General features: G+C 35.1%; 1 protein-coding gene across 4 annotated transcripts in view; it reads right to left on the bottom strand.

Moving 5' to 3' along the window:
• The window catches only part of GSK3B (glycogen synthase kinase 3 beta), a 202,529-nt gene that overhangs the window by 16,857 nt on the left and 161,549 nt on the right, over positions 1-24,123 (bottom strand). For 2 of the 4 annotated variants that reach the window (XM_054572302.1, XM_054572304.1), the window contains 3 exons: positions 16,069-16,107; positions 13,424-13,610; positions 1,848-1,946 (listed from right to left, as the gene is read on the bottom strand). In XM_054572302.1, the coding sequence (XP_054428277.1) occupies positions 1,848-1,946; positions 13,424-13,610; positions 16,069-16,107 (325 nt within the window). The remainder of the gene's footprint in view (positions 1-1,847; positions 1,947-13,423; positions 13,611-16,068; positions 16,108-24,123) is intronic. The other 2 variants (XM_054572303.1, XM_054572305.1) reach the window with 1 other exon arrangement.

Genomic DNA, 24,123 nt, shown 5'->3' with positions numbered 1-24,123 from the left:
GTACATTTTGGTGTTTACAAAATTACTCTAGAAGAGCACTGACATTCATTTTACAGAAATGAGAAAACTAGTAAGACAATACTAAAACTAATGAAGTTCAAATGACTTTCTCAAGGTAGTGTATGGTAATAGACCTAGAAGTAGAGAAGAGATCTTTCTTTCCAGGTTTCTTCTGGACTATCATGCAATGTTTTTAATCTTCACTACCAACATTCCGAAAGATTAAGATTGGACAGAAACAAACAACTCCGTGTCAGGCAACAGATGGACTTTGACCTTACTGTCAAATGCAGGGAACTAATAATTAAAGATTTTTACCTCATACAACATAAATGCCCTTAGGCAAAAATGAGTCTGATCCTATTTAATTTAATGTACTAGATGATTTAATAAAAATAAAGTCAGTTCCTGATATCTGCTTTTTTAAGAACGGGAACACCAAATTCTGAGTCTGCCCGTGCTACCTAGTATATTTCTAACTTCATTTTAAACAGCATCCATCCATTCTTTGGAGGACCTTCAATTCATTCAAGGGTTGGATAGTTTCAGAATATCTGTAACAACAGTGATTTGGACTAAATCAGGTCCTACCACTGACCGACTGTGGGACCAACAGTATTTATTAGCTGTATCCTGGGATACCATGAGGGTTTTGTTTTTTTTTAAATAGACAAGATCTAGTCACATTCTGCTCTAAATCTTAGTTAAAGGTATCTGCATGCAGTTTAACCTTGTTGAATAACTGAACTCACCAAACTATATTTTGCACTCCCTAAAAATTTGCCTCTCAGTATACTAACAATTTACATTTAGGGTATTGAAATCAAAGTCAATTATCTTCATAACATTGTACAGACTGCTTTATGTTATCAACATCTCATTTGATATATATGAAGTCTGTCCAAAAACTATCCAGCCAAGTAATATTAAAAAAATTAGAGACATTTACTGAAGAAGATACAAGAAACATTGTATATGAGACAATGATGCCTCAGTTCCCTTCAAAGGAGGCACCTTGGGAACTCTCACAGTTCTCCCAACTGCCATCAGCTGCTCCACTATATTTTCCCTGAATGTCATCGTCTGTCTGAAATCTCTTCCCTCTTAAAATTGACTTTAGTTTTTGGAAAAGCCAAAAGCCACAGGGTGCCAAATCTGGGCTGTACGGGGCCTGAGTCACCTGGGTGATCTGATGTTTCGCCAAAAAACTCTTCACAAGACATGATGCATGAGCGGGCGTGTTGTGATGAAGCTGTCAATCACCATGCCCACAGCTGAGGCCTTCTAAGTCATCTGAATAGTTTCTATGGAGGAATGCTCAAGCTTAATGCTAAATTTGATGCAGGTTTGTTGCTCTTCTGGCTCAGTCGTTTTGAATGAGACAGCCACAGAGTACACCTGTTCATTCAATGACATCTACCATCCTCACTGACTAGTACAGTGAAGTTGTCATTGTCCATGCATGTGCATTCCAGTCTACTCTCCGTGGCTGCCTGGCTCCATCAATGTTGCACAAACTGTTCTTGTTATAAAAACAAAGGCTGGGCTATTTCTGGACAGATCTCATATTAATCAAACTATATGGAAAGCATGACTTTTAAAATAACAAAAAATTTAAATTATAATAACATATTTACACCTTATATAAAAAGTATTTGTGGGGTCTTTTAGTGCTTTTTGAAAATAAAGCATCATTTTATTCACACTTATTCATTCATATGGCTGTGCTGTTACTGACACTTGGAAGGTATGAAATGTTCACATGTATCAGAAGAAATGAAATGGAGGTAATCAGTTCTATTTAAAAAAATATATACATTTTTTACAGAAGACTTATGTGTTCTCACCTGAGGCTGCTGTGGCATTTGTAGGGGTTGAAGCAGCTGCTTGAATCCGAGCATGAGGAGGAATAAGGATTGTAGCTAGAGGTGGATTACTTGACAGTTCTAAAGAAAAGGTAAGACATGTACGTTAGAGCTCACTTTTAACTTTATATGTGAAACTACTTTAACTTTACATGTAAAACTACTTTACTGGTAACTATTAGTATAAGATACTACAGTAAAACAATGGTTTAACAACAACAACAAAAAAGGTGATAAACTGGCCTCTGAAACTAAATCAATGCGCTACAGAGAAAGCAAACAGAAATGTTGTGATATGCAACCAAGGCACTCTCTGCTAAAATTAGAATATGTCTGAGAACTAGAGCTATCTGGAAGAAGGTATTGGCCAAAAGTTTGAGAATAAGCATATTAATAAGATTCCTACTCTTCATTACCTTAAATATACTAAGTGTTCCCAAACTACTCTGACAATATTTGACTAAAGGAACTGAGGATGATGATGTCAGGAAAAAAAAAAAAAAAAGAGTATGACTACAGTTTGTGTGTCTGCATATGTATGCACTCATAACTGTAAGAGAACAATCTACCCAACTATTTACAAGAAAAGGGCAGATAAGATCTATCCAAATGCTACTGGAATCAGGATTTAACAATCACCTCTGTAAAGTCTCACTGTTTTTACTAAAAATAAGAATGCCTTAATTCTATCTTGTTTTTAACTCAGTAAGATTACCTTTTTAAAAAAATGTATTTTCTTGATTATGCTATTACAGTTGTCCTAATTTTTCGCCCTTTGCCCACCTCCGCCTGGTACCCCCATTGCCTCCAGCAATCACCCACTTGGTTCATGTCCATGGGTTGTGCTTATAAGGTCTTTGGTTTCTCCATTTCCTGTACTGTTCCTAACATCCCCCTGTCTATTTTGTACCTAACAATCATGCTTTTTACTCCCTGTACCTCTCCCCTGCCCCCATTCTCCCTCTTCCTGTTCCCAGCTGATAACCCTCCAAATGACCTCCATGTCTATGATTCTGTCCTGTTCTGGTATTTTGTTTAGTTTACTTTTTAAGATTCAGCTGCTGATAGTTGTGAATTTGCCACCATTTTAATGTTCATAGTTTTGATTATCTTCTTTAACATTCCATGTAATAATGGCTTGGTGATGAATTCCTTTAGCTTTACCTGGTCTGGGAAGCATTTTATCCTTCAATTATAAACAATAGCTTTTCTGGATAGAGTTATCTAGGTTGTAGGTCCTCATTTTTCAACACTTTGCATACTTCTTGTCAGTTCCTTCTAGCCTGCAAAGTTTCTTTTGAGAAATCAGCTGACAGTCTTATGAAAATTCCTTTGTAGGTAACTCTCTTCTTTTCTCTCACTGCTTTTAAGATTGTCTCTTTATCCTTTACATATTGGCATTTTAATTATGATGTGTCTTGGTGTGGTCCTCTTTGGGTCTGACTTGTTTGGGACTCTCTGTGCTTCCTGGACTTGTATGTCTATTTTTCACTAAATTATGGAAGTTTTCCTTCATTATTTTTTCAAATAAGTTTTACATTCTTTGCTCTTCCTCTTTGTCTTCTGGCATCCCTATGATTTGGATGTTGGTATGTTTGAAGGTTGTCCCAGAGCACCTTATGCTATCCTTATTTTTTTGAATTCTTTTTTCTTCTTGCTGTTCTGGTTGAATGCTTATTTCTTCCTTATGTTCCAAAACGCTGATTTGAATCCTGGCTTCATTTCCTCCACTGTTGGTTCCTGTGGATTTTTCTTTACTTGACTTAGTGTAACCTTCACTTCTTCCTGGGTCTTTCCTATCTTGTTGCCATACTCAATTGAATTCTCTGAGCATTCTAATCACCAGTATTTTGAACTCTGCATCTGACAGGTTGGCTATCTCCATTTCCTGTAGTTCTTTTTCTGGGGTTTTGTTCTGTTCTTTCATTTGGGCCATATTTCTTTGTGTCCTCAATTTGGCAGTCTCCTTGTATTTGTTTCAGTGTATTAGGAAGAGCTGCTTTGACTCCGTCTCAGTAGTATGGCCTATTGTAAGAAAAGGCACCTGTAAATTCTGTGGCGCAGAGCCTTAGGTAATTGCCAGGGTGGGGCAAACTGCTTCACTGCTTTTTAGCTCTGTGCCAGGGGAGGACTAGAAGAGGGGACAATGCTGCTGCCTGGCTTCTGGAGGTCTACCTGGCACTTGCTCTGTGTGACTGGTGCCCTTCCAGCTGTTGCCCTGGTGCTGAATCCCAGAGTGGGTAGATTTGCGTATGTTTTAAGCATGCGTAGGTCCTTTAAGTGGAGTCTCTTGAAACTCTGGCAGTTTCTTCTGTCACCCCAAACCTCACTGGTTTTTACAGCCAGAAGTTATAGGGATTTATCTTCCTGGAATTAGAACCCTGGACTGTGTGGTCTGGCCTGGGGCTGGGATCACTCGCTCCCAAGATATCCCTCCCTATTTTTATCTACTACTTGTGAATGTGGGACAGCCCATTCTACCGCTGCTGCCTCTGCACCATACCACGTCTCCGTGCCCCTCTGTACCTCCTATCCATCTGGATGAATGTGTTTTCTTTAAATCCTTGGTTGTTAGACTTCCATACAGCTCGATTTCTGACGGTTCTAGGTGTTATTAGTTTTGAGATCTAGTTGCAATTCTTTCTGTGATTGCAGGAGGTGGTAAAGCATGTTTACCTACGCCTCCATCTTCACCAGAAGTCCAGATTGTTACTTTTTAAAAGTTTGAAATAGGCTTTTTACCTGTTTATGGAAAGTGTCTGTCACCTGTATATAGACTGGTTTTCTTTAAAGAATCAAGTTCTCTATATGAGCCTTAAAAAATAGTTTTAAGATGATATTGGGTGGGTCTAATGATGTAAACAGATAGCAAGAAGTGGTAGTGAGCTTGAACATATAAGCACCTGATGTTAGCTTTAGGAAATGTGACTTCTCCCAGCATTTAACCACTGAGTGTTCATTTGCACTTTAATAAATGTTGCAATTTAAAGACCGTATTAACTACAGAAGGATATTATCTTCTGAGCTACAAGCATACATCTGGCAATTCATGGATATGGCAAGGAATCTTAAAAGTTAGGATACAATTTTTTTAAATTGTTACCTGAGAATAAGCTTATTGATTTCAGAGAGAGTAGAAGGGGTAGGGGGTAGAGAGAGACAGACAGACAGAAAGATATATAGATAGAGATAGGGATAGATAGATAAATATAGATAGATAGATCTCTATCTCTATCTAGAGAGAGAGAGAGAGAGAGAGAGAGACATTCCGTACATGCCCCAAATGGGGATCAAACCTATAACCTTTTGGTGTTCAGGATTATGCTCCAACTAACTGAGCCACCCTGCCTGGGCCAGTATTTTTTTTTTTAATTAAAATAAAATTCACATAAAATTAATCATTTTAAAGTATGTAAGCTAGTGGCATTTAGTACATTCACAATTTTGTACAATCATCATCTCTATCTAGTTTCAAAACATTCCCATCACCCCAAAAAGAAACCTCTAAGCAGTCCCCATTTGTCACTCCCTCCAGCCACTAGCAAGAAAAATGTTTTAATGCAGCAGTTTAAAAATGTTTTCTGGTGCAAAGCCCCTGCTAATATTGACTTACTCAACTTGGTACCTAAATACCTAAATAATACCTGATTCAACAAGAAAAAACAAGCTGATACCAATATTTATAAAAAATGAATAGGTGGAAAAGCTTAAAAGTGAGAGAAGTTGTCTTTTTTCCCCTTAAATAAGACGACTTAGGTCAGTTCATCAAATAACAGTCTTCCCTGGGAGGACAGCTGGAAAACCACTGCTCTAATGATCAGGTTTGAAGAGATGCTGTTTTCTCATCATCAGCTTTAGTAGCTGTTTTGGTTTTCACTACGGAGCAGGAAAATCCTATGCTGTTTTTATTTCAAGTTAGTTAAATTTTAATCACAATCTTCTACTTAGTAGAGCAAGAGAATCCCAGTAACCTAAAAGAAAGTCAGACTTATCATCCTAATTAAGATAAAAATCTGCTAAAATAGAGAGGCTTCTTTAAAATCCATCCATTCACTGAACAATACTGAAAATGAAAGTGTGTTAGGTCTCCAGATACAGAAAGAAAACGTTAACTGTCTTCGTCGGATCAACAGAAGTAGAAAATGAAAACTAATGAAGGGAAAGAAGGGAAAAAGTAAAGAAAATCAGAGGCAAAAAAAGGAGAAGCTATGAAATCCTGGAGGCTTTGCCACATCCAAAAACATACAGAGAGTATAAAGTCAAGTCCACAAAGCAAAAAGACTAGGTTTTTAACTTAAGAGTTGCCAGTAAATGGCCTTTTTGGGGGTATACGGGGTATTTCTGCAAACTTTTTTGAACCAAACATCCTAAAAGTCAAGGAATTCTAAACTGGAATATGACTTATAGTTCTATGTCCCTCCAACATGTACCCCATTGTTCTCTTCTCTTCCTTAATTATAGGAATTCTTAAGGTCTGCTGCTTTCCATCTTTTACCTCTTCTCTACTTGAGAGAGCTTGTTAACTGTCATAGCTTTTGCTTGCGTGAATGAGGAAGCTCCCTTGTACTCTTGTTATAGTACTACAAGTCTGTACAAGTCTGTCCTTTTTGAGGGGACAGATTACGGGCACTTCTATGGGGCAGTCACAGCTAGTATGATATGTTTGTGTTTGTTTTTTGCCTGTAATCATTAATACCTACTTTCATTCTCCTTGTCTATCTATGGCAATGAATGGTAAGAAAACTGAGGCAGTGAGTGTGGACACAAACTGCAGTGAAAGAATGCAAAATAGGATGATATTTTGGAGGAGACACAGCATAGCAACAGAAGCTTTCAAGGTCAGGAGAGTGAATGTATTCTTGAACACAGAGAATAAGGGGCATAGAAGAAATTACAAATAAAAAGTAAGGTAGCACTTATTTACTAAATATGTATGCTAGAATTGAGAGTAGGAAGGTCCATAATATTGATATGGGGCCAGCTTTGGAGAGAGGCAGAATACTTGGGAAGAATAAGAGATAGAGTGTGACCTCAGAGACATGATTCAAAACAACACAGTAACCAGTTCCAGAGGGTTGTAGAAAAATTAATGTATGATAAAGATTTCTTCAACTAATTGAACATGTCATAAAAATATTCATCAGAAAACCATTCAGTAGTTCATTAGGAAATACTAGGAATGTTTTGATGGTGTATCAATCATTATGTGCTCCATAACCAAACATTTTAATACTTGCACAATTTAAAGAAAAGTAAAATAAATTTTAAAATATGGATCTCTAAACCAACCAACACAGATATCAACCAAAACATTATTCAAATTCATTTAATTAAATTTTGCTGCACTGCTGCTTATCCTGTAAACTACAGAATAAAAATTTCCATAAAAAAAACTAGATAAACTCAATGACCACCTGATAAAATCTGAAATTTCCTTTAATCTAAAATCTCTATTCTTCCAAATATAAGAGTCCCAAAATTAACGATAAAAAGAAGCAAGTAAAAAACTTCCCTAGTTTTTTTTATTTTTGGAGGGGGGAAGGTATATATATTTGTTAAAACTTTGTAGTTTGAAAGCTCAAGATAAATTTCAGAGCAACAATCAATGTGTTAACCAAGAAATAACCCTTTTGTTGATTAGATCTACTCTTACAGCGATGTAATAAAATGCACAGAAGGGAATCATCTTCTTTTGTTGGCTTTGAGGGGACTCACCTGGAAGATCCCCAGAAAGGAGACACTAAAAAAGGGAGACTTATTTTCTGTGTATCAGTCTTTTTATATACATATTAAAATTTGCAGTGGTTGTCTACATAGTTAAGCTGTTATTTCTTTCTCTCCATTCAAAAAGGTTTAAACGGTTTAACAATGGTGTGCTAATTTCATTTGTGTACTTTTTTGAACGGTAATTCAAATGTTAGGTTTGATGCATCTTGATCTCACACGTTATTGATTTTTTTTTTTAAAACAAGTTACTGCTTCTCTCCTAATGATTTCAAAGTGCCTAGAAAATCCCTGACCAAGTTCCAAATGTTGACTACATATTCCATACTTATTCAGAAAATTAAATACTAATTAGAAGATCAGACAAACAGTAAACAAGTAATTACAAGGCTTACTCCTGCTGCTTGGTGATACTGGCAATGTTTCACGAGAGGACAATATGATCATCTCAGTACTGCCCAACAGGGAGCATCACAACTTATACTAGTCACCCCAAAATGTCTGAATGTGTTTAGTACTTTACATTTACAGTGGTGATATATTTTAGAAATTATACCTAGCAAAATGTTAGTATTTTTAAAATTCTGGTGATTAAAAGGAATTAGCTTTATAGCCTAAAAATGTTGTACTCAGAATTCCATTCTTGATGAAGTTGAATAAATGAAGCATTACATGAGTTATTTTATCATACTAATAACTTTCTGAGTATTTAAAAATAAAACTGCTAATATTTTGAATTCCAGGGGAATCACTCTGTGTCTTTCTGTATCCATTTATACCATGATTTCACATATCTCACCCTAGCATAGTCTATGTTTTTAGCTTTATTTCCTATATTTCTTGTCCTTCTGGAGTCAATTCATTTTTATAATCAGAATTTTGGAGTTCAAAGTGTTCCTGAATATTCTTTACTCCTACTACCTTAATTTTTTAAAAATGAGGACTCTTAGAGATAAGGCCTTGACCAAGGTCTACAACTAGTTAGACAATGGGAACTAACTTTAGGTCTGACTTACATCTTTTCATATGCAATACTTGGGGAAGATCATAAAGAAGACATGACCAGAAGTTGGATCCTGGAGCTGAACCGAAGCAACTGGAGGCTCCTCATCTACTCCCTTGTGCTTTGGAATGTGTAGTGTTTGCTTTCACTGCTCCCAGAAGCTGTTTCAAAGATACAGCTTCGAGATAGAAATGAGGAGTTGAGACTATCTGGACTGAGTACGTGACTGGCTCCAGTTAAGGCCCCCTAAGTACATGACTAAACCTAGTTAGGACCCAGTTAGGACGTGTTAAGATTAGGCAGGCAGGTGCTGAGATCTACTTGTCTTGCCATGTAAGACAAGCCTGTGACTTGCTTTGTTTATTTAACCTGCCACCTATGAATCTGGAGTGGTCTGCCTTTTTCTTTGGTCTTGGTTTTGATTACATCTGGGAAACTCCTGAGGAGGTTGCAACCCAACAAATACAGCATATTTTTATTGTCTTGGTTATTTATCATATATCACCAGTGTTCTGGTCTTCCTGGAACTGTTATCTGTCCAAATTACACACAGAACTTTAAGTCAAGATACTAGTGTTTTATTGTTTGTTCCTGTATCATCCCACCTTCTTCTCAGTAGCATGGGTAAAGCAGCAGAGTGAACCAAATAATCACATGGAAAACAACAATAATTCTCATAAATAACTGATAATTTAGATCTTAAAATCTTGAGTACAGCCAACATCATTTGTTGTTATTACTCTAGTTCCCTAAACTAAAACTTACCTGCCTGCTTTTAGTGCACTCATGAATTTTCTCAAGCTCTTCCTGCAGTGACTTTCCATTGGTTTAGCATTTTAATACCTAGAAGAGTACAGTTTGCTTACCTAGAATTTTTACTCTTCTGGATGATTTATAAAAAAGGAATAATTCTGACATTAGTTCTTATCATATGTATGAACAGTTCCACCTCTCATTTACAGAGTAATCCATTTATTTATATCCAGATTTCTCAAGTTCACTGTCTTATAAAAAGGCTTTTTATAGTGTTTTCACTCAAAAGAACACAACAGAAAACAGGTATAGCCACGTAAAAGGTTTACAGTTTAGTGTAAAAAAAACGGAGGGGCATTGCATATTAGAGCAGTTTATTAGCTTTACTTTATAATTTGATTCATATCCTACATATAGATCAAGAGTTACTATCTCATGTAAATTTATCCTTGTTATTGTAAATTATAATGATAGTCTAAAACCAAAAAGCCTCAAATCAAGGTTTACAGCAGTTCAAGAACAGTATCAGAAGAAACTTCATCACTTCATGTGGGCTGACCATATTTACGCGGGTCACTATTTTATAACAGGAAAATTGTTTTAAAATTCATTGCTACGAAGATCATAGAATATGTTAATTATCATATATAATGAGTTACATAAGTTTTACAAATAAAGTAGTTTATTGCTTTCAAATGAAAAAGTATAACCCTTTGATGAACTGGGCTTCTAGAATATTTGCTTTTGTTGCCTATCCCCAACTTGTTCTCAATCCTGTTTGCATTACTTTCTATTCTGTTACACATTCCTATGCTCTGTTAAAAATCTTTCTCTGATACTTTTGTGTTACTTACTCTTCCTTTTACTGTCCTCTTTTTTTACTTCCTTTCTTGATTGCCTTTCCTATTTCACGACCTGCTTTCCTCATTTCCAGATACTCCTATCCTTGCAGTCCAAGTCATCCACATCTGCATGAGTTTGTTGCTCTCTGGTTGCCCCAAATATCCTATTTTTACTCTCATTTAAGCAGTTCTCCCCTCTTTTGGTCTAGCCAGTAATCCACTACTCCTCATCTCCCCACAAAGCTACCCTTCTCTCAGATAACCCAGCTAAGTGGTAGAGAAGTAAACTCTTCAAACTACATCATATTTAATATAAATGGTTAATAATTTTTACTCACCCCTGCCCAACCCATGTCCTGTCTTATGCCCACTGAAATAATTTCACTTGGTAAAATTTCATACCAATTGGGTAGAAAATTTGGGATGGGGCATGTTTCTGGGGTTAATTGGAAACTCACCTCTAAACATACAAAACAACCTATTTCCCAATATATTCCAGTCTTGGACTAGACAAGAAATAGGCAAATGAAAAGAAATATTGATCCCTTTTGGGGATTTCCTGATTCTACCTGTTTTCTGAGGTTTGATTCAGTTACGTCCAACCTTTGAAATCCAATGATTGGAGGAAAGGGGATGTGGCAAAGGTATAGTCCAGTTTCCAATGTCTGGATGCAGATAATATTGTCAATCAAGGGGTCCTAGAACACTGAAGCCCAGTGCCAGAAAAATGAAATGCCTGATAGTCTCCTCAGTTCTGGATCCAGGATATCAGAAAGTTCTCAAAGTTTTCTGTCTTATCTGTTCACCTCTTTTTGTCCTTTAGCTGATCATAGAAATATTTCTTCTGATTATATGAAAGTAGTACTAATTACCATTTATGGCTAATTACTTGTGGCACAGTAACAAATGTCAAATTGTAGTTGGTGTTGGTCTAAGCTTTACTTTAACATTATATTTTACTCAAGTGTTTACTTTTCACAGTTATGTTCATATGGTGGGTTTACCATAATACCTAAAAGAAGCCAGACATAAAAGGTAACATATTACATGACTCCATTTATATGAAAGTGAATGATGAATCAAATGTGATTGCAGTAGTCCCTCTTTATCCACCGGGGGTATGTCCTAAGACCTCCCGTGGATGCCTGAAACTGAGGATAGTACTGACCCTACATATACTATGTTTTTCTCCTATACATATATACACTTTAATTTATAAATCAGGCACAGTAAGAGCTTAACAATAGTAACTAACAATGAAACAGAATAATTATAATACACTGTAAAAAAAGAGTTGTTGTCCCACTTACTGATGCACTCATTGGTTGATTCTTGTACATTCCCTGATCTGGGATTGAACCCACAACCATTCCATGTTGAGACAATGCTCTAACCAACTGAGCTACCCAACCAGGGCTACTTGTATTTTCAACGTTTTCTTCAAGCTACATATGTTATTCTTGATTAAAACAAAAGCGATAAAAATTAAAAATAAAATTTTTTAAAAAATTTACTGATTTTTTTTTTTAAAAAAGAGAAACATTGATGTATTGTTCCACTTATTTATGCATTCACTGGTTGGCTCTTGTTAGTGCCCTGACCAGGGACTGAACCTGCAACCTCGGCATATTGGGACAATTCTCTAACCAACTGAGCCACACAGCTAGGGCTAAAATTTATTTTCTTAATAGTTCTAAAACTTGTGTGACATGGAATTACAGAATCTTTGCTCAACAAGAGACCAAGAAGAGTCTCCCAGTCTAACCTTCTGCCAAATTGAAGTAATCTTGTCTACTTATTTGACACTATCCAGATTTTTCCTAATACAGAAATCAATTATTTGAAAACATTATTCTACTGTTAAACAATTGAAAACTTCCTTGATTCTTTAATAAGTGTATTCAGTCTCTATTTGTGTCAGTGGCTTAAGTCTTTATACTAAGCCCAAATGTATATATTGCTCTCTAATTTTCTGCTATTATTTTCAATTTTACCATTTGGAGGGAAAAAAAAAGTATGTCTACCCCCCTTTTTAGAAAACAGTCTTTGGGGTATTTTTAGACAGCTTTCAGGAGCCCCTTAAGTCTTTACGTTTGTATACCCTGCCTGCCATTCATTAATATTCTTAAAATGGCACAGCCAGGCCCAAACGCAACATTCCAAATGATTTCTGATCAGCCCCAAATAGAATTAATAGTCTCAGGATTTCTGAAGTTTTCTTTTATGAATGTAGACTATATCAGCATTGTTAGTAGTTACGTACTGCTGACAGCTTAAGGTTATAGAAAACAGAATTATCCAAGTCTGTTTTACCAGCAACTCAGGTCTTCCAAATCTATAGCTTAAGTAATGCATTTGTCCACATTCAATTTAAATATGGACTAAAAATGCACCTTAGAATTAAGAAAATATGTCTAGTTCCTGATCATAGAAAGCTGTCTCCTTTGTATATTTTTAGCTTGACTAAGCTGACTAATCAGTCAAGCAATCAACTATTTATTGCTTATTTTATCTGTGGGAAGTTGTACTTTTATAATGTTCAGTTTTAAAGAAAATCACATCACTAGAGACAATGTGGTTCATTAAATGAATCACTTAAGGTCTTAATCAGAGAGAAAAGAATAGTGAACACAAAAGTAGTGAAGAAATAATGACCATCCCTGCATTTTAGAAACCAGCAATGCGCAAACTCAGTTTTCTTTTTAATGTTTTCTCAGCAGGAGCAATGCTGTCAAGCCCCAGCGGGGATGGGAATTACTATATCTATATTACTTACATTAAGTTTTAAGAGTTATAGCACTCCAGTTCTCCTCGTTTTTAAGATACTTGATATACAAATACAGCCACCAATTTATTTCTAGGTTTAAAAAATGTGATATAAATTCTTGGGAATCAAGAAATGTTACATGTTCTAAGTTTTGGATACAAACCTAAAGGTTAAATTGTACGTCATTCATAGTCCTATTAGTGAAATCTTTATAACTTCTCATATGCCAAGACTTATAATAATCTACTAAAAATTAGAGTTCTGCCTTTATGAAAAATTTTATCTACCACTATTTTGTTCAAAACCACACACACAGTGGCCTAATAAGTGGTCAGAAAGGATCTTTCCCACCTGTGTAAGTACTTAATATATTCAGTTTTGTATTATAGACTTTAATAAACAGAGTGTCACTTCACACCCATGTGTAGCTTTCTCAGAAATAGTAAAAGAGCCAATTATTTGAAATTACCTTGAGTGGTGAAGTTGAAGAGTGCAGGTGTGTCTCGCCCATTTGGTAGTTTGACATTTGGGTCCCGTAATTCATCAAAAAATGAATGTGCACAAGCTTCCAGTGGTGTCAGTCGGGCAGTTGGTGTGTACTCCAGCAGACGGCTACACAGTGCAATTGCCTCTGGTGGAGTTCGGGGTCGGAAGACCTGCAGTAGAAAAAAAGGAAAAGAACAATTAATGTTTTTAAAGAATCTTAGCACTTTATCCTCTGAGTACTGAGTTAATTCCCACAACGTACAAAAACATGGTTGCATTTGTGAAAGAAACCTTCTAGGATGAAAAGAGTTAACTGTATATGATTCACCACACTGGGATGAACTAATTGTTAATTAAATACTAGATGAGAAAAGCTCAGAGAAAAAACTAGGGGAAATGGGGGAAAAAGTCTACATATGCTAGTCATAAAGCAGAACAATCAAACATGCACACAATATATGACAGGCACAAGAGAAAGGGGGGGGTTCTGGGTGCCAACACAAGAAGGATATAAACAAAAAGTGTAAGTTTTGACTGTGGTGGCAGTAGATAAAAATTTGCTTCTTTTGTGTGATTTTTAGCAGAACAATTGTTGATAATGGACGGCACTGTTTCAATTTGGCAATCAATATCTTTTCAAAAAGAGAAGCTATTTACTCTAAGTCTATTCAATAAACAGAACCTATGATTATTTGAAGAAATTCTTGAATACCCAGAATTTGACAAAATATCCAAAATTGTTTTCTCAAGTAGCTGTTTTTCACAAACATGGCCAGATTACAGTCACTTGTATGAATACTATCAGGTTTTAATCAGAAAGAGAGAAATGTAGTTTTCATTAAGAGCCATTAACTCACAAAAGTCAACTGAAGGCTATGGTGAAGCAGAATGCAAAAAAAAATTAATTTGCTTAACGGAACAGAAAGCTTTCTACTTCTCTTTAAAATCCCTAATCAATACATAAAACTATGAAAATATACTTTGTTTTAAATTATGGACAGTTAAAGAATAAAAGCAGAAGAGAAAAAAAGGAAACAAATGTAAGCAGATGGACAGAAAGCTTTCGAAACTAAAAAAAAAAAAAAAAAAGAACAAAAGTATATCTCTTGATAGGAAGAGAGAGAAGGTGTGGTAGTGGTAGTGGCAGTGGTGGAGATAAACAGACATATAAAAAGAAGCAGAAGTGCATAGAGCGGGGGAAATAGACCCACAAGTGAGGAAAGGACATGTAGATTGTGACAAGGCATGAAGGAGCCTGGGAGGTTAAGGTTTCCTGAGAATGGCTCATGTAAATCTGGGTATTCACTTAAACTGAAGGTAGGAGAACTACCTTATAGAGCTAGTTAACCCTCTATAAGGTCAAAAACTGCTTTACCTTTTATTCTTTTCTGACTTGCCTTAGTCAAGAAAACCTAACTTTATGTATTATTTGAAATGCTTAGACCTTCTACTATTCTTCGTCATTTTATCTTTTCACGCTCCCTAACCAGGTCCGTTATCAAACTCATACGTAAAAGAAAATATTAGGAAAACAGAAATTTTTTAATGAAAATATTAAGCACTACTGACATATTTTATCCCTGAGTACAGTTTGCATTTATTTGAGAGCATATGGATTTATTTTGCCAACCAGTATAATAAAAATCGCTTGTGTACCAACATGGGAGGCACCTACATAGAATTAGAAGTAGAAATAAATTATCTCCTGCTAAGATTCAAATGTAGGACATCTAGACAGTGACTGTATTTTAAATTTAAAAATTTCATGTTATATTAAAAGACTGTATAAAGCTATTAACGAACCAGTATTGTAAACTTATCTTTGATTATTTAAAAAAGTCATCCACAACTTTTTAGTATCTTACAGGCCATGAGTGACCATCCATTTAGTAGTATGACACATAATTAGCCTATTTTGCCAGGGAATCCTAAGTCATGGAATCAAAGAGTTAAAAACAAAAATAAAAAAAGGAATTCATTCCAAGAACCTACATTAAAATCAAGACTTAACCTTCGTTTAAAAAAGGTATGCATTCTTACTTTAAGCCTTTTAAAAGATTCTTGATGAGAAAAGCTTTGGTTCAGTACCTTATAGATAAAGATTAAGTGGAAACTTATGTGAGGTCAAAAACCAGTGTCTCCTAAAGTTCAGATTTCTGACCATAGTACAGGGAGTGGTAGCATGCAACTTCGAAAATTACAGGCCAAAATAGAAAACAGTTCTTCTGAATTATCTTTGTGTCTAAAGAAAACAACTACTGAAATTTGACTTTTAATAATGAAATTTCTGCTGTTGCTTCATTATTTACTCATTTTAATTGCTTAATACTCATAACCTTTGGTTCTGTGGACCTTTGTCAGTATTTATTCTTGTAAAAAACAGTTTTCAAACCCCCCATTCCTAAACTTCAGTCCAGATGTCAATACATCACTCAGAAGACTTACAATCTAAATATACCACAAGCAAAACCTGTACCAGACAGTGAATGATATCAGAAATCAGAGCTACCTACATTGTTTTTACTGTTATATTTCAAGAATGAGTAACTGTTTAGCCTTTCAAAAAGTTTTCCCCCTAGTTTTATACACCTGCCCTGAAATTTTGGGAAAAAAAGTTTAAGTACATACCCGCACTCCTGAGGTGAAATGTCCTGTTCCTGACGAATCCTAAAGATGATAATGCAGTGAAATAATCCAAACAGGGGAAGTCAATCCAAAAGAGAATAGTCCAGCAAGGAAAAATATATCCAATGTTATAAGAAATCCATGGTGTGGGGGAGGGACATAGAAAATGTTTATACAGTTATAAACTTTAAACATCAGTCTCCACAGTAGCAAGTCCAAGTTTTAAAAATTATTTCACCACAGTGTATGCAAAAAAAATTTTTGATTGCGCAATGGTGAGGCACAGTATAGAAACATTTTAATTTTAGTTTATTATGTTCCAATGCCAGTGCATTTATTAAAAAAATACAAAACCAAAAAAAGTTAAAATCAAAATGAAATCTAGAAGTAAAGTTCCCAAAGTAAAGTGTTTGGTCTTCTATGTCCTGGATTCATCATCCATTGATGGCTGGGAGGGGGCATTTAAGACTGCATTTTAAAGATGTGAGTTCTCAGTATACTAATTTTTCTCTATTAACGTATGCCAGTTACACAGTATAAACATTTTTCTGCTAAATTATTAGTGATGAGAGGAAAGTAATAAGTATATTTAATTTATGTTACTATAGATTTCAAGCCAGATATTTCAATTTGTGTGAGCTAGGAAGGATCAGGCCACCGCGGATTATTCTCCATTTTGGATTGACTTCCCTGCTAAAAGGTATTTGCTGACATTCCCATTTTCTTAGGACTCTTCAGAAAATAGACATATCACCTCAGGAGTGCGGGTATAAACTTACATTTTCTACTGTGGGCTTTGCCCCCTCATACCCTTGCACCCATTACTTAGAAAATATAGAACATTCTTTCCTTTTTGGAAAAACTCACTGAAAAAAAAATCCTACATCTCTGAGCACTGCAAATCCAACACAGTCCCATCTGCAAATATGCCCAATTCACCCACCAAAAGCTAAACAAAAATATATACAGTATAAACAATACAACTAAGGGACAATCACAGTTACAGGTGACATGCATAGTGATGTACACCAACACCTAGGCACAACGGAGCCAAATATACAAGGGAGGAAGTAGGGTCTATTATGTCTAGGCATTAAGAACAAACAATGGCAGAACTCACCAGTAGCTGTGAATTCCCTTGGCTATTCTGAGAGAATTTAACATTCTTTTAGGATAGTTTCCAGTGGGGGAATTAAATATTTTGCAAAAATAAATAATCCGCGGATTAGTTTTAGTCTGCAGACTAAAATTTAGTACACGGATTAAAATCCGGCCCGTGAGAATAGAAATCTTTCATGAACTAAAGCACAACCAGGTGGACAAATAGAAAACTAGACTAAAAAAACTTAGATCACAAAGACTCAACTGGGTCAACTAACATTTAGTGCGCAGACTAAATATGGCCAGCCAAGTATGTTAGCAAGGCCATGAAGAGCCCAAAACACTCCTGTAAAACTAAAAACAGAAGTAAATAAATAAAACAAAACAACAAAGCAAATAAATAAATAAAGTAAATAAGTAAATAAATGAAATAAAAGAAAAAAAAAGAAAAAAACTGAAAAGAATCAAAACACTGACATGAACTTTCAAGTGATTCAAATGCTACCTCACCTGTGCAGCAACACATTTTCTTAAATTGAAACAAACTCTCATCACAAATACTAGTCCATAGAAGAAAGTAACATAAAAAATTAACTTTTTCAAAAAAAAAAGTCTCTGTGATATTGAATAAATGCAAATGAGTCCTTCAATAAAGAATTACTTGAAATAAATTTGCATTTGGGTAACTCAAAAATGACAGAAGCAATTTTCCCTTGTATGTCCTACAACAGACTTTTGCCTTCAAATATCAAATTTCAACCTGGAGCTAACTGTTATAACTGAATCTTGAGCCCTTTAAAATTATCATTTATAAAGAATCATATACACTATACTAAGGCCTATGGTTGATTCTCAGAGCATTAGCTCTCAATAATTCTACTGCATTAACCAGCCAACCAGAGCAATGTAAAAATGCCTATGGGCAACGATAATTAATCTACGCAGAACACAGGACAAGTGCTGTGCCTATTCTAAACAGCTGCTCCTCCCCAGTTTTCATTGTGATAAATGTATAAAACAGACACTGTTTCACTGGTTATACATAAAATACACAAGCGCCCAATGTTAAAAACTGATAATACTTCGAACATTCCTAAAGAGCCACCCCAGTACTCATTCTTAAGTAACCTATGTATCATTTAAAATTATTTGCAATTTGTCAACTGAAATAAGTACCAAAAGTGAGAGATTGCCAGATTTTCTGAATAGTTAATTATGATAATTAACCAAGTTACCTAAGAAAAAAAATTAAGTCTACTTAAGTGCTCAAGAAACACCAATGTCCTTTCTTTAGCCACACATTCAATAAATTTCTCTGTACTAATTAAAAGGCTTATTGAATTTTCCTGCACTCTACTATGTGTAAGAAATATTATGCACGTTTTGATATCAGCATTTAACTATGCAATGTAATTTCTTCTTCTAACATCATTAACGGATAAAATAGTATGACAGGCTTACACAGAATTGTGAAATACCAAATGTCCACTTATCCAATTTAATCGCTCATTGTTCATGAAACAGTTACATGATTTTCCTAAGAATAAAGGAATATTTCCTTTTCATTCATACCTTGTAGGCTACAACAATTCTAACCTATGTATACCTAACAAAATCCAAATCTTCCTTCAAGAGCCCACCTCCCTGAGTCCTTCTATCACCTTTTAGGAGGCTTCCATTTTCTCTCCACCACCCTTGCTGGCGATCTGTCTTATAATACCTACAGCATGTTAAACGCCTTTGAACACATATAGGATACAATCAAGTATATGGTTATGTATTAGCGTATATTATTCAACAGTTGCTTCAACTGAGTTAGTTCTATCACTTGTAAGCTTTTCAAGGACAAGGACTATATATTTTACTTCTTTTATATGCTTTATGGTATCTGACACAGCACTGGTTACATAGGATATACGGGTTTTTAAAGACAAATGATAAATTATTCTTTTTTATAATATTCCTTTCATATATGGATTAGCCACCCTAGTGAGACTAATTTCCAACAAAGAAATGGGGGTATAGCCAGTATAAATAGAAAAGTGAGGTAGTCTATTCACACAGGAAACATGTTAGGAAAGGGAAAGTACTACTTTATTCTAGCACTAACAAAAATGTAGGTAGAAAATTCAATAGTGAACGCAGTGTTTTTATGAGAAAAGTGATAATGAATAATAGAATGTTCAGGGCAGAGGGCGTTTAAGTAATAATATAGAAACTGATTCACCTAAGTTATAGAATGAAACAGACAAGCGGCAATCTTAGAAACCAAGAGATATTCCCAACATAGTTTTATGCTTTATGGAATACATGTGAGCAAAATCAGTATAGCAGAGAGACCAAAAAGCTAGACGAAGCGGACTTGCGAAAAAGCATTTGAAGGCAATTTTTGTTTTGTGCTCTCCATGCCCCCAAGAGGCATTTTTGACATGTGTTCAACTAGTTGGAACAGGTAAGCTAAGTGAAAAATCTTGCATTGAAAGGCTCAAAATATTGTAAGATTATGAAGTCTTTAAAAATAATTGTTTAGCTTTAAGTATTCAGAATCATAAATACCAACTGTTCAGTCTAGTCTGATTCCTTTGATAGATAAAAACGATCTTATTTTCTCTTGCTCTGTTAGTTGGAAATGCCAGTATTCATTCATGTTGAAATAACTTGACAATGTTCTACCAAATCAAGTATGTAAGGACTGATTTTTGTGGATAATGCATTCTGAGATACTTAACAAAAAACGTTCTATGGTCTCACATATCCTACAGGAGCTTAATTATTAAGTAAGCTATCATGTATGCCAAAAACTTATCGATATTTTTAGGTAATTGGTATCCATTTTGTTATTACCATTATGAAAGAGAAATTAGGAACTGCTATGATACATATGGTATGTCTTGGTAGGTATTTTCAGGAATTATGTGGTGGGAATAATCATGGAGAACTTAGATAATCAGAAAATATTTCATGGGAGAAGTGAGATTTCAGGTCTTGAGAAAAGGCTAAAACTTAGTAAGTAGAGAAGAAAAACATTCAAAGTGTGGAAAAAAAAAAAGACACTGGCAAAAGGCAGAAATGAATTTGGCTTCTCCGGGGTCCAATTAGGAGGCCATTTTGATTAGCATTTTGATTACCAAAATATTCAGCATGACTGCATGGTTCCTTCAAATGAACTACAAGCTAAGGTATTAACTATCGTCCAACTGAAAGAGATCAGGGCCCTTGGGATACTAATCTACTTCCTTGCACTACACAGTTATATCGTTTATGAATTTAATTAATCTGAAATAATATACAAATATCTGTGTTACCTGACCCCACAGGAGTATCTATCTATTACTGGGATAAAGGGGGACTACTTGCCTTAAATAATTTTAGACAAAAGGTTAGCAAAACTGGGTACTCAAAATGAGGAGGAAAAATTCATATCTATTATTACAATATAATCTTATTAGAAATCATTAACCTACCCCAATTAAATATTAACTTTTAAATGTATTGCCTAATTACAGGCATTTAAGGGTACAGAAGCTGAAGAAATTAGGAAACAGACTGGGTTCTATCAACTTGATGCTCTAGGGAAGGTTAGGAATAGCACAAGAACTAAATATATTATTATTATTTTTTTGGGGGGGGGGAAGGAAAGGCAGAAATGATTAGCAACAGTGTAAATGTACATTGTCATCCCAACAGGGACACTTGAGAGTGAAGGGACATGCAATTAATAATTACACTGGAAAAGCATAAATTGGGACATACAATCACTTTTGTCATTATATGTATGTTATGTCAAATTCTCCAAAAGACAATGAGGAATCAGAGAAGAGTTTTAAATAGGAGTGACAGTGCTGTAAGTGCTTTTAAGAAAGCTAGCTTTGACAGCAAGGAAAATATGAAGTATGTGAAAAGGAGAGAATTGGTTAGGAGAAAGAAGGTTGTTTTAAACAATTAAAGTCAGGGCAGCAGAGATAGAGAGGACGAATCACAGAATTATACTGGAGGCAGAATCTTTACATTTATTAAGAACTAAAATGAAATAATCCTTTATATTCATATAACTATATTTTCAAATCCAGAGGAAAAAACCAAAACAGCTCATTGTTACCTTACCTTAACAAAAGAAAAAAGCTGAAGCACAAAGAGTAGAAGTACGTATTTCATGGGAATGAATATATTTCTAGTGCTTAAACTAGATCCTCACTTCATTCCTAATAGAATATCATTTAACCACACCTCCATGTTCCAAATGCAGAATTTAGGCTCCCTCTTTTCTTCCAACCAATTTCCATCTCTACTCAATTCTCAATCTACTTTTGTATCACTTCCTTTTGCTTCCCATCTGGCTTTTGTCCTTTGACATGTACCGCACACACCAATGCAGAGGTCTTCATCTTTCTCACTTCCACTCCCAAGAATGGTTCATGTTTCAGAACATTAGCACCTATTTTTTTTTTTTCCTATTTCCTACTTAAAACAAAAGTACTTCATCAATGAATTAGGTTGCTCTGGCTATTAAATAACAGTCAAGGGCAACTTACCGGATTTCTAAATTCTCAAGATTCCTGCTGTATACCTCACTAGGATCATCTTGTGGCCTTGTTCTTATGTTTGTTATCTTTCTGACATATCTGACTCTCTCTCCTCAGTGTTTCCATGGAAGACATTTTCTCTCCTGATCTTTCAGTCTACCTACTTTTTTTTTAGAACACCAGCTCCAAATCCTGGTGATATAGCTATACTACGCTGCAGCACAGGAAACTGGGATGCTCACAGCTTCAGGAAATGGAGCTAAAGCGCATTCCAACAGAAGACCGCAAAATAGAGGCAAAGCAGCTTTTGTTTCCAAACTGTTTACCGCCCTGTAAGGGCAAGAAGCTCTATTCTTTAGAAAATAACATTAATGTATTAAAAGAATAATAGTAACTCCTTTGGCTACTTGGCAGAAGAGAGCTTTTCTCAAGTTGGTGTCCACTATCACAATGGAGGATAGAGGTGACTGACTTCCCTCCAGAAACAGACAATTTTCATACTGATAACCTGTTTTTTAAAATCAGTATAAGCATATTCTGGATATCATCTAGATTCATCTAGAAGGCAGTAGTATCATGAAATTTCTGTGACTGAATTTGGTTTTATTATTACAACCATGGTAACATCAACCTATTTGTGTGCATGAATGAGAAATTAAGTATCCTTATTATATAATAAATGCATTTGTACCAAGTGAAACCAAATTATATCAAGGTAAACTACATGAATGAAGAGTTCACAGTAGCCCGAACAGACAAAATAGGTGGGAGAATGGAAGCAAAATTAAAACAAATAAAAGGGCTTTATATAGATTTTTTAAGTTTGAAAAGCATTAGTGTGAGATACAGCCCTAGCTGGTGTGGCTCAGTGGATTGAGTGTCAGCCTGTGAACCAAAGGGTCGCTGGTTTGATTTCCAGTGTTGGGAACATGCCTGAGTTGCAGGCCAGGTCCCCAGCAGGGGGTGCGTGAAATGCAACCATGCACTGATGTTTCTCTCCCTGTCTTTTTCCCTCCCTTCCCCTCTCTAAAAATAAATAAATAAAATCTTTAAGTAAAAAAAAAGAAAAAAAAGAAAAAAAAGAAAAACATCAGTGTAAGGTATAAAAACATTAGGAACCCACAAGGGCAAAGGAAAGTGTAAAGCATATAAATTTATCACAAGTCTTCTGCTGGCTACATTTTAATTAGTATCAATCATTCCTCACGTTCCATCCTGGCTACTAATTGAATTGAAAAGATTCAATCCAGGGGAAAAAAATGCAGAATATGACACATATTAATATTGGTGGCAGCCTTGATTTAAAAAAATTGAGGACAGGACTGATAAATAAGATTTCATAACCTCAATTTCAGCATTATATTGCTTAGAAACTGTATATTAAGAGTAATATGTGAATACTTAGAGCTTTTCTTCCTTCATAAAAATAACATGCTTATTAAAGAAAATATGGAAATACAGAAAAAAGAAAAAATTTACCCACACTCTTCTTAGCTAAATTACTATTAATGCACTTTGGGATATGTCCCTGTATTTATTCAATAGACAGATTCTCTGTTTTTTTGTTTTTCTTCAACATGGCTGAAATCAAAGTATACTACAAACCACTTACATGAAGGAAGCACTTTAACTTGGAATAACTTGGCTGGATTCAACTCAGCCTCTAAATCCAAATAGATAACCTATGAATATAGAACCAGGTGAGAGACCCTAAGTATCTTCTGACCCAGACTTAAAATATACTTTAAGTACAAAAACCAAAGAACGGTTCATGTTAGAATATTTAGTGTTTGTTATAAATTTAATATGAAGGAAAGGGTAACATCTTGGTCAGTGAAAGCTACAGCCTTTAATTCTGGCACTAAAATACTACTGAGGTCTTTGATTTTAAGTAATATATAAATAATTAGTAATAAGAGGATTTTTTGAAGTGAAGAGAGATAGTGCAATTGTGAGAACTTGAAGGAAAGTAATTAGAAATATACAATTTAGAGAAACATACTTTCAATCTAGGAATGTAAATTACATCAACTATAGCCCTAACTTCATCTTAAAAAGATCTAAAACACATTAAATGAACTTAATGTTAAAAAAAATTGTTACATGTACATTTTAAAATACAGAACATCTCTGCTTGAAATACACATTAAAAAGCTGAACATTTCTAAACCACAAAAATATATAATGGAATATAAATAAAGGGGGGGAGGGTGCATGGCTCATAACCAGAAGTTTAAATGATCTGGCATTAAACACACATGCATGCACACGAATAGACATTTACTGGTTTTGCAACAGCCACCCATCTGATCTTGAATAAGCCACTTAGTATCTTTGGCTAGAGTTTCTAAATCTGTAAAATGAGGGAGCTAGAGACATTCTAGCTATAAACCCTACTGAGATTTTTTTCCCCTCTCTGCACATTTATTTCATA

Source organism: Pteronotus mesoamericanus, unplaced genomic scaffold (assembly GCF_021234165.1).
Source record: "Pteronotus mesoamericanus isolate MK-2021 breed Mesoamerican mustached bat unplaced genomic scaffold, CSHL_Meso_final contig_228, whole genome shotgun sequence".
NCBI classification, from domain to species: Eukaryota; Metazoa; Chordata; class Mammalia; order Chiroptera; family Mormoopidae; genus Pteronotus; species Pteronotus mesoamericanus.
Note: the sequence above shows the minus strand (reverse complement) of the source record. Positions and strands in the feature narration are given on the sequence as shown.